Source organism: Watersipora subatra, chromosome 8, assembly GCF_963576615.1.
Source record: "Watersipora subatra chromosome 8, tzWatSuba1.1, whole genome shotgun sequence".
Classification (NCBI taxonomy): Eukaryota; Metazoa; Bryozoa; class Gymnolaemata; order Cheilostomatida; family Watersiporidae; genus Watersipora; species Watersipora subatra.
Genome location: NC_088715.1, coordinates 54,521,082 through 54,540,308, shown reverse-complemented (window position 1 = coordinate 54,540,308; position 19,227 = coordinate 54,521,082). Strand labels below are relative to the sequence as shown.

At 33.4% G+C, this 19,227-nt stretch overlaps 1 protein-coding gene across 1 annotated transcript; it reads right to left on the bottom strand.

Moving 5' to 3' along the window:
• Positions 1-2,131: 2,131 nt before the first annotated feature.
• LOC137402744 (uncharacterized) lies at positions 2,132-18,923 on the bottom strand. The gene is made up of 8 exons (XM_068089248.1): positions 18,722-18,923; positions 15,560-15,711; positions 14,458-14,624; positions 14,223-14,337; positions 12,377-12,589; positions 10,494-10,581; positions 7,627-7,767; positions 2,132-2,841 (listed from the first exon to the last, which is right to left on the bottom strand). The coding sequence occupies exons 1-8, from the start codon at positions 18,921-18,923 to the stop codon at positions 2,132-2,134; spliced, it is 1,788 nt and encodes a 595-aa protein (XP_067945349.1).
• Between the last annotated feature and the right edge of the window lie 304 nt (positions 18,924-19,227).

Below are 19,227 nucleotides of genomic sequence, written 5' to 3'. Positions count from 1 at the left end.
TAATGCATATGACACGGCTGGCCATTACAAAGAAAATGCTTAAATAAAAGTTAAATTTTTTGCAAAGCAAAACTAACCTCAGCGTGGGCTATAAACATGTTTTCTATTGGTTTAACACAAGAAAATGATTGCTTCATTTAACCATAAAAATGATAGGCTGATTAAGTATAACTACTTACTAATTGGAAAAGTTTTGTATGTAGCCTACTGAAGCCTCAACACATGGCTTTTAGCCATGCTCAGACACTGTGCCAAACTGAACGAAGTGGTCCGTGGCACTCAATGAATTACTCAATGACCCAAATAAATATTTTTTAAAAGTATTCAGTTTAATTCACAGATGTTGTTTTGCCGCAGAACAAGCTTATTGTAGCGCAATCCTTACCTGATGGCAAATATGGCATCGATATATGCTCTTGTTGACAGGCAGCTGGTCAATACAGAGTCTGCAGAGAAAATGCTGACAGAAGAGGACTTTAAGCTCATCCACTTCTCTTCGACAGAACTCACAAGTTCGCAGTAGCTCTATTGGTGCTGTAGCAGTATCTCTGAAGCTCGATCCCATTGCTCTTCAAATGCATTCAATAAATTTGTGTTTTATCATTCGAACGACGTACATGTAAGTTCAGCCCACTTTCAAGTTTTCTGCAAGCCAAAATTATGTTGCTCATGGAGTAATTAACTCTTGAGATATCTGGAGACTATAAAAATGCTCACTCCTTTTTGCATAGAATTTCAGTTATTGTTGTATAGGTATTATATAGCTTCATCTATTAATACCTCTAAGGGCATAAATTTATGCTTCATTATTTGGTGAGAAATGTTCATCTTCTCTATAGTGCAAAAGGATGGTGTTCTTAATGATTGTTTGTAAAATGGTAACTTTTAAAATAATCTTAAGTCTAACAATTACAACAGAAATTTATTTACTTAATATTTATAATTCTAACATTGAAAGACATTTATATTTAACCAAATATTTTTCCATAAAAATCAAAAGTAAATTTTCTTTGAAAGGTCGATTTACCAAAAGTAAATACTTAGTATTTATATTAATTCCAAATCTAATATGATGAATGTATTGAATTTTATTATTAATGTTAAATGATATTACTTTATTTTAATTCATTCATCCTTTATTACTGCAATAGAATAACAGGCTGAAGCAAACATTTGTGTAAATTTTGAAGGTTCCAATTGTAAGACCAGTGCTAAAGATACCACATAAGTACTGTTGGCTGTCACAACCTTTACTTGAGATTTGAGTGCGATAAAGCATAAGTTAATCAAAGAAAATTATATTTGCACAAAATCTTTGTAAAGTGTTGACTGATTGGAACCTATCTAAAGTTTCTTAGTAGCTAGTATTTTTAGTTAGTGCAATCAAACTCAGCAATGAACAGTCAGGTAAAAGCATTCAGCATTTCTACATATATAGCGGAGCCGTACATCGAAACTTGCCTTTGCTAATTATAAACGGTTTTATACTTTTTTCGACAAACATATCACTGGTGTCAATTCATTTTCACTGAATCTCAACTTTTAGTTAATAAGCATCTTTAACCTACCAGTAACAAAGGTACAGTTTCATTCACTATTAACATCATCATAATACCTACAGAAACTTAATGTCGAATGTATGAAATAGTGATAAATAATACTTAAATTTGTTTCTGATGCCATTTTCAGGCTTAATACTGCTTTTGACGTAATCATCATTCCAAACATAATCTTTCAAAAGGCATTATTTGGCTCTAAAAAGGAAAGAGACAACTCTCACCAATGCATGAGGCATGCATGAATGCCTTAAAAAAATTGAGAAATAAATACTGGTTGGTGAGTTGGGAAGTCAAATTAAGCATAATCAAAAACATTGTCTCCACCTTCCATGGTTGACGTCCTAGCTAATACCATTCAAAATTAAAAATAACAGTTTGATGGTCGCCTTTTTATTTAACAAAGCACCGGCGCCCGAAACGGTTTTTACAAATATGTTGCATTGTTTTGTTATTTCTTATCTAAAATGATGAGGAGCCCATTTTTGAGCTGCTGTCTCACAGATTTAAATGGAAGGCCAAACTTTCTAATTTATTCCTTTATGGGTTATTGGCTTAAAACGTATATAGCTATTTTAAAGTTTGTCTGTCGTCTGTCTGTAAACTGGCTGTCTGTAAACCGGTTGTCTGTAAACCGGCTGTCTGTAAACCGGCTGTCCGTAAACCGGCTGTCCGTAAACCGGCTGTCCGTAAACCGGCGGTCCGTAAACCGGCTGTCCGTAAACCGGCTGTCCGTAAACCGGCTGTCCGTAAACTGGCTGTTCGTAAACTGGCTGTCCGTAAACTGGCTGTCCGTAAACTGGTTGTCCGTAAACTGGCTGGCCGTCTGTAAACTGGCCGTCTGTAAACTGGCCGTCTGTAAACTGGCCGTCTGTAAACTGGCCGTCTGTAAACTGGCCGTCTGTAAACTGGCCGTCTGTAAACTGGCCGTCTGTAAACTGGCCGTCTGTAAACTGGCCGTCTGTAAACTGGCCGTCTGTAAACTGGCCGTCTGTAAACTGGCCGTCTGTAAACTGGCCGTCTGTAAACTGGCCGTCTGTAAACTGGCCGTCTGTAAACTGGCCGTCTGTAAACTGGCCGTCTGTAAACTGGCCGTCTGTAAACTGGCCGTCTGTAAACTGGCCGTCTGTAATCTGGACGTCTGTAAACTGGCCGTCTGTAAACTGGCCGTCTGTAAACTGGCCGTCTGTAAACTGGCCGTCTGTAAACTGGCCGTCTGTAAACTGGCCGTCTGTAAACTGGCCGTCTGTAAACTGGCCGTCTGTAAACTTCGTTGTGATTAGAACTTACAACATTCGCATCACAAATTCATTAATAAGAGCGCGTAACCACACTGCTATTTTGTTTTTATTACTCCATTTGCTCTTACCATCTACTGAATATCCTTTTTTGCAATTACACACAAAAAATGTGCATTTTTACTATCAATTAATACAATGTGCTTTAAATTGCGATGTCCCAGATATAAGATTTTTTGCGGTCTTACCATATGGAGCACGACGATTTTTTTCTGCGAAATTCTTTTCGGTGATGCTAAAAAGATGGCGACTTTTCTTTAATTTTTTCCACCATACTGTATCACCAAAAAGTTTTTCAAAATTCAAATTTGGCAGTTGGTGTACTAATTACCGCAAAATAACTAAAAAACTGATATGATATTCACTGAAATCCCTCCCACAGTGCCTGAAAGAGACATATGATGCTTGCTATTTTAGTTTAGCATTCGAAACAACGAAGGCATTATAAATGAACCCCTATTAATGTAATAAGAACTTTTTATATGCACTAAAGCTGGTACCTACTGTATTGCGTTATGGCAGAGAATTCGTTTCTTTAATTATTCATTAACCATGTGCATCGTAGACTGATGGCATTGCTGACGCAAAGTAGAAAAATTGTGACGGGCTGCAGCGATCATATTTTTCGATATTTCGCAATGCATCTGCGATAATCTGTGCGATATGAATTACTTCAGGGGTAGTGATTGGCTGTCACAGACTGTTTGACCTATAGTTTTCTCATTGTAGTTTCAGGAGACCTAGTATTTCAGTGACCATATTGTATAGTGAAAACAGTATGTTCAGACTATTTGCTGCTGTAAAAGCAGATGTGCTTGAGATAATGCCAACAATCTTAGCACAGACTAACACTGATATAGGGTGAGTTTACTGCTGATATATTGTGATACAGTGGGTACCATCCTATACTTACTTACACAAAGTATTTAATTCAAGTATAAGAAGTCAGTAATAAGTGGAACACTATGACAGGATAGCATTTAAGCTTTTTACAGACAAAAGCAATACCAATAAGACAGACTAATTTTGACTTAGCACGACTACATTTTGGTATGATTGACAATCTATATAACAGATATTAGTAGCCTTTTCTAAAACGGAAAAAAAATGAAAAAATTGATTTCTTAGTTGCTCTTCAGCTTAGACTAGTTTGCTCCCAGAAGACATGTTAGAGGTATTACCTGGGTTAGAGTGGGGCATATATGATGCAGTAAAGGATGACTTAAAAATGGCACATTTAGACTTGTAGGTTGAAGACCATCTGACTACATTCTTGCTTTAGCTTACGACTAAACAGGTAAAAGTGTAAGACCAAATTGGAGAGAACACATTTAGAATGCCTGTAGAATGCCACACAAATCAATACCTGGTAGTGTCGGAACAAACTGAACTAAAGCGGATGAGCAGAGGCTGCGTGAGGATAGACATCAATAGTCTATATTGATTTTTCTAGATGACAGGCAATCACATAACTAAAGTTTGATGAAAAGAATATGACAAGAACTACACTACTATGTGTTATTTTAAACTTTTGTATTTTACTACGTGAGTTGACAGAACATAGTGTTTTATACATAACTGTTCTAATGCGACAAACTAAAAGACTCACCTCTTTGCCTTGAACGTTTTTAGAAAATAAATGCTTTGGTAAAATAGAAATTACATTTTAAACCAGCTTCAGCATTAGGATGAGCGCAAAACATTGTAGCTGTGAATTACTTACCTCACTTAATAGCTAAGAATAAGTTAGGCAAGCGAACATCATCGCAAACACCTGATTGGGTTAGCTACTTGAGTTGATTTACCTAGGCAAGTCAGTGCTAGAAACTAAGCTACACTCGGCCTTACCTGCATAACTCGTCCATGGCATCAGCCATTACTTTTTAGCAGTGCTTTTAAAGGCGATCTTCATCAGTAAGTTGAAACTAAGGAATGCAACATTGAAAGGGAGCATTACAACGAGAAATGAAGGTCACGTAGAAGCCAGGCTATAGCAATCAATACAATTATGCCATTAAACAATTATGTAAGTAAAGAAACGATAGGGAAATCCCCGTCACAAAGTTTCCACTCGGATGAATTGTTGCTGAGCTAGGCTGTATAGCTACTAAAACAAGGATTGAAGTCTCTTACACTATGATGTTATCAGTATCCAGTATCAGGCTAGTGTGATTCAGTTGAGATGTTGATTTGAGATAGAAGATATGCGAACATTTTTTAGAGATAACAATCAAGTAGAGGCTATGACCTTTACTAAAAACAGAAAATTTAAACTTGCATTACTAGGACATTAAAATCATTGTTTAACCAATTCATTTGCCACTGCAGTGCGATTTACTCAATTGGAAAATTGCAGATAGATTGTAGATTTTTTAGGCAGCGTTTTAATAAGCATTTTCCCAGCTTTTAGCTGTTGCAGCCAAACATGGTAATCAGTGAGTAAAATTGCTGTAATATAAGTTACGGAAAATTCGATTGCTTGGCTGGTTTGGCCTGCCTCTCTAATCTGAGCTCAAAATGTACAATCAGTTGCTATTAGAGTATTAGGAGCTATCTAATTAGTGGTGGCACTGCTCATTTGCATAATTGAATTACGCAAATGAGCAGCGCTGCTTACTTTTTCCATGTTAGTTATTAATAAGCACGTAATTTATTTGTAGATGTATATGTAGGATTGCAGTAAATGCTGTCAAGTTGAATGTTGTTTTATATACGGTATTTGTAATTACATATATAAATAAAATAAATTGTCGTTCATTGCCGAAGAGCTGGGTTTATTCTCAACAAACATGGTACATGATTTTATGTGTGTCTGTGATTTTGTATTCTATGCTCGCTTTCTACACGCTCGCCTAAAATAAAGAATACACAATATCCAACTTTAAAGTTAAGAGTGCTGGAATGAGCCAACAGGTGGATTGTGCAATGCAAATGCTATCCCTTGTACAAAGGGAACCTGTACTCAAGTAGAGCTGGCTAGTGCTGCGTAGCAATGGTAGGTAGAACACAACTCCAAAATTTTTTGTGGTTTTGTCTCATTTTGCGGTATTTGTTGGTGTGTAAACCGAACCATATGTTTTTGGGAGTTGTTCTCTCAATGTCGGTATGCTGTACGGTATCGGTTTAAACAGGTGCGGTCTCGGTATAAAGTTGGTGCCCAAAACCGCCCAGCCTTACATAATTCTTTAACACAATTACATTGCCTAATCATATTGCACTAGAGGCTACTTCAGCAATTCCAATCAAATAAAACTAGTTGGTTGGCATCTTTTACAACAATGCCACTCGAGGACGGGGCTAATCTTCAGGACAGCTTATTGCGATATATGAGCTAGAAAAACAATTGATTGAAAGTTACAAGCACCTGGTGTGATTGTCAAATGATATCAATGAAAATCATTAAACACGTCTTTTCCTCTACTTACAAAGATCTGGTTAATGTTGCACACATGGTGTAGGGTTTCTCATAAGCTGCCAACTAATATTCTTATCAAAATAACATATACTGAAATTTTGTCGCAAAATACAAATAATACTAGCAAGTAAGTATAAAAGGCTCATTTTGATGAAAAATTATGGTGGATTAATGGTTAAATGACATCGAAAATTATGATTGTACTGCTGGTAACAGATGGCTTTAAAGATTTGGAATTCAATATTTCAATTTGTTGTTGCAAAATCTTGGCCAAGAAATAGCTGTTATTAACACTTTTATGTTGTGAAAATGGACAGTAAGAATCACAATCTTTAAATTTTTTATCTAAACACAGCTATATGATTAAATTAAATCACTCACATTTTAAATTAGATTATCTAAAAGTGTCGGTTCAAAACTCTCATGAAATCGGAGCATGTGTTAAGAAGCCTATATAGATTATTCCTAGAAATAGCTCAATTTATGGACAAATTTTCAACTTATTTATTTGTATAAAAGAAAGAATTATTAAAATGTATGCACAAATCGGTTGGTGCAATTTTATAACCATTGATTAGAAGTAAATACAAGGTGTATTAACTTTTTACTTTGGATCATGGAACCCGTTAGTGGAATCCACTTTGGCCCTGTGGTAAAATTAGCTGTCATTTTGGGTAGCTAAAGCATGTAGTGTGGCAACGAGATGAGGGTACAAAACATTAGAATGGCGGCTGACAAATGTGCTTAAATCTGATATTTTTATAGCGCAGCTTGAAATTTGCATTACGAGTTTTTGTCTTCTAACTGGTTGTTTGTTTTCTGTCGCGTAAGTAATTTTTTTAAAAGATTGATTATATTTTTACAAATGAATGTAACCCTAGAAGGCTGTAAGTTAACATTTAGAATTGACATAAGCTTCTCTTAGGCTATTGCAACAGCACAAATTTGTTTGGAAAATTTGTGGTTCTTGTAATTATTTTATTATCTATATCGTAATATTAAAGTATGTGGCAAATAAATACATTTATATTAAATAAAAAAATAGCGCTCTTTTCATTAAATGAAATAATTAAAATTTGCTAACATCACCATTCACAACTTGTTTAGTATGATTAACAAAACAAAACTTTATTTCCAGATTTTCATGCTTTCAAATAATTTATCAAATGCTGTGTGGGATACTTCGTACGTATAGTGTATACAGATGACCGATGGGATTTGGCTGAACCCTCAATCTGTGGTTTCATGAAGTTTATGAGTTTCAGTAACTCTCAGTTGCCGTGGAGATGTTTCATCATAAAAATAAAAAAGCTCAAATTAAAATAGTATTAGTTCAAGTTGTAAAGGTAAAGCAGACGCATCTCTTCATGAGTTGTGTATAGTGGTCTTTGTTGCTCTGTCTCTGGCTTGTCATACTCTGGTGTTTTGTATCTGCAGAGCTCAATCTCATCAAGATAACACTTGAATCGCGGGTTTTTCTCAAATCCAACTGTACAGACTAAATCACACAAAACGAAAACCACCATACAAGAATGAACTTAGGCTAATAATAACAATCCTATTATTTTTACCAATAATATTATTATTGTTAGTAATCTGTACATCTGAAGTAAAATGACTAAATGGAAGTTACTGCTGCGGATAATAATGCAGTGATAAAAATGCTCAAGTAAATTATCATGTACGCAGCGCACCAAAGGTTACAAATTAAAAACACAAACAAAAGCCCAAATAGCGTTCACTATACACATCCCCACGCTATTTACTAGTATTGATAAAGATACCAGCATTATCAATGTTCATGTTGTTTGTAACGAAATAAATATTCCCAACTGATGACTGGGAGAGTTGTTGCAGAAAGTTTGTTTTTACGTATATCAATATATATTCGATACATTGTATCAATATTAACATTGTTCGCTGCTGTTCAATTATCACGAATTATTACCACCTTTTTGCTCTTTATCAGCGACAAATCGTACTGCCCTTGATATGATAATATAATTCTCTTGTTAATGTACCAAATACTGACTACGTTTGATTTCTAATTTTTGTGCTAGTTGCTATTAATGTATGATGCCTATTGTATACCTTTGACCTCCTTTTTCTGATGCTCTAATAAGTTTAGCAAAGAATGTGAGAAGTGCAGCAATAGGCTGAAACAGATAAAAATATGAAAGAGCTCCTGTAGTTTTTCAGTTCCTCTGATTACCATTTTTAAGCACTATATAATATATAAAACCTACATCCCTATCCGGTAGATTTACTTTTAACTGTGGAAAAAAATTGTAATTTATTTTTATGCAAACTAATATTTAAAATGAATAAAGTTAACACTTAAAATATTTTATGAAGAGTAACTAATTAAAAGAAAAACACCATCTTAATAATACTGATAACATGTAGGTATGCTAGCAACCAGCTTTGAAAGGCAGTGATTTTAAGAACTTGTTGTCTGAAAATAATTTTGAAATTTGACGCGAGTCTTTTGTTTAAATCTTTCTTGTTTAAATTATCATAGTTAACCAGAGAAACCAACCTGCCTGGTATTCTTAAATAAACCCAAGTTCTGCTTCATATTTTACTTCCCTTTCTGGATTTCGTAAGAAGAGTTGAATGTACATTTTATAACTGTTTTGCACTGTTTCATTATGTGATAATTTATTATCATTGAGCTGGAGTTGCGTACATATCGTTATTCGGCATGAGAAAAGTTGCTAATATTTAACCATGCCAGAATTTATACAATAATATTACTATTCGAAGAATTGCGTTTCCAATCAGAGTTGTTTATAACATTGACAAATGTTCGTCGGTTTGGTTTTTGAAGTACAATCAATCAACATCATCATTTTGCTCAAAAAATCTGCACAACTATTGTTTATTATGCTTGTGTTTTATATGCTAGCCTGTCTTGACAAACTGCTGTTTTTGCGGAGTTGTCCCCCCATCGAGTGGGCGAGCAACACAACAGCTTGTCACAAGACTTACTGCGTCTGATGCATCAGCTGCACTGAAAGGGAGTTGTTCTTTTCCGTCTATGCGGCTTAGCTGCGATGTTATGGCGGTCACTTCATTGGTAATCATAACGGATTTTGCGCAAAAATTTATGTAGAAAAAAATAAGATAACAACGTTTAACCAAAGACCAGTCTCTGTTGTAAACTTTAGTAGAACTTAACAATAATACAAATTGAAAATAAAATCCATAAGAACAAATAAAACTGACTGATACAAAAACAGAAATAAAACTGACTGAGCACACAAATAACAACATGTTTAGTCGCTGTAGTTGCCTAAGTTCTCAAGATCTACTAAATTTTACCGCCGAGACTGGTCGCTGGTCAAACGTTGTAATCTTATTTTGTTCTACATAAATTTTTGCGCCCATTCGTTATTATTACCAATGGAGCAACCGACGTAACATCGCAACCCAGCCGCATAGACGGAAGAGAACAACTCCCTTTCAGTGCAGCTGATGCATCAGGTGCAGTACGTCTTGTGACAAGCTGTTGTGTTGCTCGCCCGCTCGACGGGGAGACAACTCCGCAAAAACAACAGTTTGTCAAGACAAGCTAATTATATGCTGTAACAGACAACATTTTTTCTGTGATCATCACTAAATGTAGGTAGTACCATGATCATGTCAAAAAGTGTTTAGATAAAGAGATCCAAACTAAAAAGACCAACTAAGTAAACCTGTTGTAATTTTTACTTCTTTTTTTCAAGTATAACCAAAACTGGTATTGTGGTACAGAAATAAATAAAACAAAAAAGAACTTTATATGATGTTAAGCAATTTTATCTTCTATCTAAAACAGAAGGTTGTTTTTATATTAGTGTGTTGAAATTTATAAAAAAACCGTCGCCTACTGAATATTTTAATTAACATATGGTTTCTTATTTATTAATGCTAAACTTTTCATGCATTGAAAATGCTCTATTGTCTTAAAACATTAAAAGCGGTTGTTCTGCTGATTATTGTTTGTACAAAAACTTTGAACAAAAGGATCTTGTATGGTTTACTCTACAGTGCTCACAGAATTCAATGTTGTCTACCGCATCAGGTGAACCGTGATATACATGTATATCATATTTTATGAGTTGTGTGATTTGTCAGAGCTGTGAGGTTAGTCTCAAAAATATTACCAAACTAATGTAGGTATTTAAAAAAATTCTAACAACCAATTGCACCAACAGATTTTAGTTCTGTACCAACACATACCGTCACCATTGATAGTGAGGATGTAGCCAACTTTATGGTGGTCTATTGATTGCCAGCCATTTCTTGGTTTGCAAACAGTGAGCTTCACCTACAGAAACAGAACGTGGATACATCAAAGACACTCTAAATGCAGTTTAACATTTCAGGCTGAAAAATTCAAATATAACTGAAAATATGCCAAAAAATATATGACTCATACCCCTGATTTACTGAATATTTCAACAATAATTTTTTTAGTGATAAGTATCTGTGTTTGAAAGAACTCGCATTTTAAAATAAGCATTTGCAAAAATGCGGAGTTATGTATGCATTTCTACAGAAATAGATTTAGATAAGCTTGATAATTACCGCAAATAAAGCAAAACTAAATTTGGATTTTATGCATACTGCAAAGTAATTTGCTGGCCTTTACTTGGCAGGATCTAGATTATTACATAAAGAGAAGATAATGTGTGTGGTTTCTTTCAATTTTTATTATAGAAAGAAATTCCACTAGCTGAGGAGCGTACGGCCATTTTCTCTGCTCCACAAAGTGAGCACGCTCATTTATATACAATAATATCACCCGTTCCGGCGAACGGGACCGAGTAAGAACACCGGCTAACAATGTGAATAAATAAGACTGCTAGTGCTTTGATATGACAACAGCATTAACGACGACAAGTGATAGCATAGTGAGTAAAACAATGATATAATAAAAAGGACAAAACATATGATAAAATATTTGCAAGAAGTGGAAAGTCATGGCCCGGCATCCACCACAGTACCAACAAAAGACAATATGTACATGTATACTATCTGTTGCTTTCATCTAATTACTATTGTTTCTGCATAAAATTGTTTATGTTAAAAAACTGATTAAGACTTTCAAAGGTTTTAGGACAAGTTTAAAACTAAAAGTTTTTTTGAAAGTAATCTTGTCACTTTAAAATAGTGATAGTTTTTTACAGTAAAGTTTATTAGCTAATATAGTAGCAGCGTGGGCCCAAGCTAAATTTGGAAATTGTTTTCAAATCTGTTTACTCGCAAATGCAAACTTGGCTGCATAGTTTGCCTTGGATTTTTTAGTACTTTCAATTGTAGTTTCAATTTCAAGTTGTATTTGACAAATTTTTAATTTGATTTGACAACTAGTTCTTGACAACACGCAAAACGTTGATGGCCTTTATAACTGACCAAAAAATGAAACATGGCTGATGACAGAACATTAGTTTCTTACACTCAGTAGCTAAGTACACTAATTGAAACCCTTGGTAATGAATAGCAAAAAACAGGTGATGCTAAAAAGGTTTTCCTCTCCAACAAAAAAAAATCGTTCTAAAACTTTTTGTTGTTCTATTCATAAAGAAGTATGCACACTCTATCAGACTCGGTGTACTGTAACTATTGTATTTCTTCAGTTACCTCTGAAACATCCCTTTTTTAAAAGTGGTGGAAAAACCTTTTACCCGTATTAAGTTCTGTTTGTATAGAATTATGCAAGCTTTAAGTTTCAATACGCTATTCAGTTTGAATTGTGCTGTTTTAAGGGCTTTCATAGGTGATGGAAGGTTAATAATACAGTCTAGATAACCCTAGTATCGCTAAGGTCTGCTGGGGCATACACTATTAGGCTTTAAGGGTTTAATGTGAGCTTTAATAATAAAATAAACTTCAGCTATTGAAAGAAAATGTCTATAAAAATTTTAAATTTGTAGTTTTTGCAACAAAGACATTGCTATCGTGGATCTTCAACTATTTCATCATATAGAAATGAAAGTTTGTGCGTCTAGTACCATTGTAATTGTGTTTCTATGCAATGAAGATGGTGACAATTTAAAATATGATTGCAGGTAGATCACTGCAAGCATTATTATTAAATGGTTCAAGCAGTAGATTATTACCTGCACTTCGTCTGCCTCACGGAGGTCTCGAACCAACTCAAGATCTGTGACAACTCCGACCCATCTTTTACACTCAGGAAACTCTACAGTGATCTGTTCCTTTCCTTCTTCTCCCTCAACAAGTACCACTTCACCTACTGAACTCTTAGTCACTTCTCCCCAACCTCTGAGAGGCTCTGGAATTGATCTTCTCACGCATACCTTGTCTCCTTCCTGAATTTTAAGCAAATTAACCATCTGCGCTCTTATAAATACCATAGATTCTAATCAGCTGCAACTGTTTCAGTTTGGCGGAAAGTATCAAAATATTTAATTATCTAGAATTTCATTACGTCATAAATTTGTCTGTCATTGTAGTAAATCTTTTCTAAACACGTCTGCTACACAAACATCATGATGTAAAATTGAGCCTTTTAGAATCTACCCAGTATATGTGAAAATATAATATATTTATTACTCTTGCTACCAAAGATAAATGTGGCTTTGGCACATTAAAGCTGAACTTAATGAAAATTTTAGTAGATTTTATCAAACAATATCAGTACTTTTCTGTAATTTGTGATTGTTTTTTGGTTTGAGGTGATCTGATTGCCAAGATGTTTCAAGATTAAAATCAACAAAACTTTTTCTTGTTCAAAACGGTCATAAGATAAATGTGTGGCAAAAAAGTCATTAGTTGCAGGCTACCTGTGTCTCGATTGATTTATTATTTTCTTTGTCAGTCTCTTTGCCGATGTGCAACTATTGACACTTTTGCTTGAATCAGAGTGTTTTACTAGCGGTGAAGTTTAGTCAATTTTAATTATGTAACATTATTACGCCTTTCATCTCAAAAGTAAAATACAATCGAAAATTATAAAAAATACCAATACTTTCTGATAAAATCTGCTAAAAATTTCAGTAAGCACATCTTTCATGCTGTTCATTTACTCCATAGATAGGCAAGACTCAACCAATCTGATTGGCTACTGCAAGGAAAATGTTATGAACGCTACCAGGAAACATTAAATGTCGCCAGAAACAAACTTAATGGCTTGCGTGCATTCTAAAAACTACGAAAAATATTTGCACATAGACATATTACTAAAGAATTACAAAGTATCCTGAAAACTTTCGTGAAATTAAAAAAAGTACAGTTGAAAAAAGATCTCTTATATCAGAAACATTTTAATAAGAAAAGTACCTAAAATGTCCAAATTAAGTTCAAATTAAACTGTAAAAAGGTTAGTAGTTTTTGCACTTAGTAATAAACAAAAGCTGGAAATAATAACAACTGAAACTAACTAAAAAGTTTCAAATTAGGCAGAAATCAAATTTTAACTAATAATTTGAGGTCTTTGCATTTTTTCAATACCAAATCTTATTGAAGTGATGCACTGTTTTAAAAAGAGCATAACTTCTGAAAAATAACAATAAGTCAGCTGAACCTCATTTTTTCAATGTTTATATTTCATCGGCATGCTTTTAGTTTAACCAAAAGCTGTGTAAAATTACAGTTTGGCTTTAAAGTGGTCTAATAGATTTAAAACTTGTTTTGGTAGGTTTTTAATGTGTATCAAAATCATTCATAGCATTTGTGCACAAATTTAGAATTTTAATACAACTTTTTAGTGTTTGTATGGTACTAAGTAGTCATTGGATACATTTAATAGCAACAACAAAATTTCCCATAGCAACCTTGTATCTTGCAGAAAGCAAAGCATTATGCTAAATTATTTTTTTTGCTATCATTTACATATGCATTGTTCAACAGTTTACAAAAGAACAATTTCACAAAAATCAACTTGAGACTAATTTGTGTCCGCAGCTAATGGTAGCAGATAAACACCTGTAAGCTAGTCCTTACCTCTAAGCCACAGCCAGGAACCAGCTCAATGTCTGCATAGGAGCCGGTCCACAACTTGTCACCAAATGCAACTTTAGCCTTCGGAAACATTTCTTTAAGTATACCATGTACAGCCCTAAAAGAAGACCAAATTGTTCAAATTATGCCAAATTATGTAGAGAACTTTTCTCTACAAGTTTGAATGTACAACTAGTTACTTTTATATTGATGTAAACAGCTTTAAAAACTTTTTCACCTGAGGGAACTTTGAGAGCTGCCTGTTTGAGGCTCAAGGGTGATTGCCTTCTTTCTCAACCTCACTTTGTCTCCCAGGAAGGGTATTCTTCTCTTTGTCATCACTTTAGAAAACAGTTCTGTTTTCAGCATCCAAGGAGCCTTGTCTCCAGGAAATAAAACTTCTGCCTAAAATAACAAAAATATTAAACACTTGTACATTTATTTCATCATTACAGTAAAGAGTTTTGACAAATGGGTTGAATGAATGACTGAGGTGAATGGCGAGAATGGTCTTCAGAAACACAGTACAAAGCAATAAGGGTTATTGTTATGGCGTATTTTAACTCAATTATACTTAGATCAAAACTTTGAAAATATCTTTAAAACAGACAAACACCCACTTTATTCTCTAAATCTAAAGCTTCAAAGTTTTTTAACTCTGATTGTGTCACTATCAAAACATTTAATAACTCTAATTTGCTAGTAATTTATAATCAAAGTTGTTATTTGTTTAACTCAGTCTGATACTTTGACAAATATAAAAAACAGTTTAGCATAAATACTGAGACCGCTGACATTAATGTCGATTCGCCCAAAGAAAAGTGCTAAATATATCCAAAATTTTCTTTTCTCATATAGGGATTAAATTCATCTTCCAAAAATTATGACGAGTTAATTAAAAAATAAAGCGCCACCCTCTATTTGAACGTCCCTTCTAATAAAACCCCATTATTATAGGAGAAAGTTTGAAAATATTGCCATCGCATTCAAATTGAGGTTTTATGACAACTTGAATGATTTAAGTAATACTCACAAATAAGAATTAGAGAAAAGGTAAAAGTTAATTGCTCTATGGATTTTATAGATTTAATAAAGTTTGTCTAGTGCAATGTTACTGCAAAGTTTTTAAAATTTAAAAATGAAGCAAAATTTTTGTGAGTTGCAGCTAATGCTCACACATATTTATATTCCTTAAAACTTTGGCTGCTTTCAGACTTCTCGCAAAAACTTACGATACATACATTTTATTTTTCGCTTTACTATCAAGTGAGCAAATTGAAAAATCTGATCGTAAACAAATAACCTTAGAGGCTAACAGCTTTTTAGAAACATAACTGCACCTCTGGTTCACCGATGTACGATCTCATGAGTATTCCAACACTCCCTAGAGTTGTGTGCCCATGTATATACTGCTGCATAGTATCTTTAGTGAATGCATCTGATCTCAGTCGAATGCAATCACCTCCTTTTGGTTCCCAATAGCTTTCAACACCTAAAAATGGATATGGTCTTACTATTACCATCAAATAAAATAAATATAACCACTATTTTCACAAGTTATTCTACTAGCCTTAAATATTTACATTCAACCAATGAACAAAATTATGATAAAAAAAACTAAGTAAATAGTAGAGATACAAAGTTAAAAACTGAGGTCAAGATTAGGGTACTCTATTAAACAGTTTGTTTGCAGCATAATAAGAGCAGCTGTATTATTGACAATATTTTAAAATTTAACGATAAAAAAGATGAAAATTTCTACAGAATCACATAGCTTTTGAGCTTGTGGCAACCAAATTACGATCTTATTTTATAACTTTTTTGACTTATTTGTGCACCAATTGATGAAGTTTTTTTATGTAAAAAAAAGGAATATATCAAAATATTTTCTCTACTCAAAAGCCAGGTTAAAAAGTCATTTTTTATCTTAAATCAAATTAAGAACATAAACAAGCGTGCTGAAGGTATGTTATAATTTTTTTCTTCAATAAAATTAATATGAACTAACACACTCTTTTATTTTTTTAGCAGAAATGAATTAACCAATATTCTTCAAACCTATCAAGTATTCATTGTGGTCTGAATCATTTAAATTTTTTGCTTTCAAGTTAGTTTTTACCAAAACAATTACATTTTTGACAAAACCTAATATTTGAAAGTGATGCATATAAGCTTTCACAACTTTAGAACCACAAAGTCAATGAAATATGTTTTTACGCCACTTTACTCTGTATAAATCTTTAACTTGATGCCATAGAAAAGCTACATGTAAATGAATGTTGCAGAATGAGCTTTGACCCTTTTGTGTCCTCCTTGCAATGCTACAAAAAGTACCAAGCTGAAAATGTTCTAATTCAGATGAGTTTTTATTACTACTATGGCTGATTACTGCTAAAATAAAATAATTAAGGTCATCGGTACTTTTACTCAATAGATAATCAACAGAACGCTTTTGATCTACAGCTTGTGAAACCTCCATTCCTGTAATACCTCTGACACAACCGGTCATTGAGACATAAAAATGGTAATAAAACTTAGTCCATGCTAAGCAAAAATAAGCTTAGCATAGGCTGTAAAATTGTTTTCAATTGGCTTAAATCAGGCAGATAATTGTTTCTTTTTATTAAAGTACAGGTACAATAGGCTAACTAATTAGCAACGTCGTAATAAAAAAACATTTTGTACAAAACCTCCTGAAACCAAACCAAATGGCTTTTCATTATGCTCAAACAGAGAGTCGAGCTACGCTAAGCTCCTCATGATATACAAACAGCTAAAAAAGAGCATTCGAGTTTAACATGTTGAACAATTTTTTTCATGATGAGCCTTATCAACACAGTTTATGTTTGACAAAGTTACACTAATCAGTTAGAGCACATAGAACTACAGCTCTAAATCTTAACCTGTCTGGTTATTCCTATAGCTAATACTTGATTGTACAGTTATATGTACACATTTTAGAGATGAAGTCGGTAGAATGCAACATAACAGCTTTTGAAACCCAAAAAATTAAATCTAAAATATTTATGGTTTTATATGTTGCTAAGTTTATAAGTGAGCTTTTCATAATATTTCAGAAGTCAGTTTAGTTTAGTGTTTCAGGGCACGAGCTTTCAATATAACGTAATTTTTAGACTAAATATTAGCTACACTTTCATTAAAAATCAGCAACTTCGATCCCCCAGTTTTTGATGGTTAAGCAACTTCATATATTTTGGTGTATTTTCATCATCAAAACTAGTTTGCTTCCTAAAACTTCTAACTCAAAGTATATACAACACTATATGTAAAATTATCGGCATTTGGCTAAAAATTACAGGTATCTGAATTTTACATTGTTAGTGTTTTTGTTCAAAACTTCATTCATCATTTTAGAGAAGAAACTTGTTTGTCAAGCGGCTATGTAAATGCAACAATCAATACTAATAAAATATAAGTTTTTGAAACATTTCTAGTAGCTAAAACCTAAAACATTAAATATTATCTATTTTGATATACATTTAAACTTTAATTCTCAGCAAAAGACTTTGCAAACTTTTTAGTCAGCTATAATTATATTTAAGTTATAATTATGAAAATGAACATCAATAATGAATAATGATAGTAACAACAAATTTTAAATTTACTGCCAATCGAAATTTAATAATACTTTACTATTTTATTATTCTGTAATGACAACTGGGACACAAACTCTTGTTGGCTCTTCAGAGGTAAGTTTAAAAAACAGTTTGTTATGCACATCTACCTAAAATCATTATGCGTGGAAACACTCCATACTCGCATCTTATAGGAAAGCTAATAAAATGTATTTACTTATGGTGTTCACTAAAAGTTATGAATGTGCTAGTAAAAAAAACTATCATTTGACAATGAACATACAAATTGTTTGTTGTTAATTTCATAGGTTTACATGAACTGTTCTGTGAACATCTTCTTTGACAATTAATTTATATACTTATATCATTTTTTGTTCCGAAAACTTTCACGCAATAAAAATGCTCGGTGGAATAAGCACAAAGTACATTATATGTAACCTCAATATTTTATTTATTGGCAAACTAATCAGAAACTGTTATGAATGTTAAAATAACTTTTATTTTCTCAACATTTTATAGCCCTCAATAAAACAAAAAATTACTCAACTGAAAGTAGCTGTTTTGCAGCTGTTCCTTAATCCTTACCATAATAAAAGCCACGTTTGTCTCTCTGCCTAAAACTACACTTGACGGTTAAAAAAAGATTGTTCTCAACAGAATTTGAACTCTCAAAATTTTTTCTATGTAGACGGACAATCTTCTACCTGCAGTAGTCAACTACCATGCTCTATTTGAGTTACTTGCAAAGTTATTTGTTACGTCGAACTACCACGGTACTATTGTATAGGGTCTATAAGAACTTTCAAATCTTTAAAGTACTAATTTGTAAAAAAAGTGATAGCCAATGATTGACCATCCTTTTGGAAATAGTTGGCAATGCAAATCACACATAAAAGTTAGACATACCGTAAGCGATTCGCCGTACATGCTCGTTCCAGAACTTAATGGCATGAGAGGTTTTTAACAATCCGATAAAAATCATGGCTTGAATGTTGTCTGTTAGGTTGAGTAGATCAAATCCGCATTTGGCAAAAACTGTTAGATTTGCCAGGTTTCCTAAACCTTCTTCTAAGAAGCTTATATATTCTATTAGCTCCCGCTCATGCATCTCGGCACCGACCTTTTCTTGCTTTATCTAAACCAGAAATATGATTTTGAAGTTTCTACCAATGACACATAATTACATACAAGTCTGTTTAAAGCGTTGAAACTGAAGAAAAACTTGAATAAACTTTTAACATGAAAAATTGAATTTAGTTTGGACTTATGTGAACTAAACTTAGCATTAACTTGCTGTAAGATATGTTAAAACAGTCATTTGTTAAGCTAAATGTTTTAATGAGAACACACCAAGAGCACACAAATTACGTTGTGTCATGGAACATCAAATCAAATAGCATCATGTCACATAG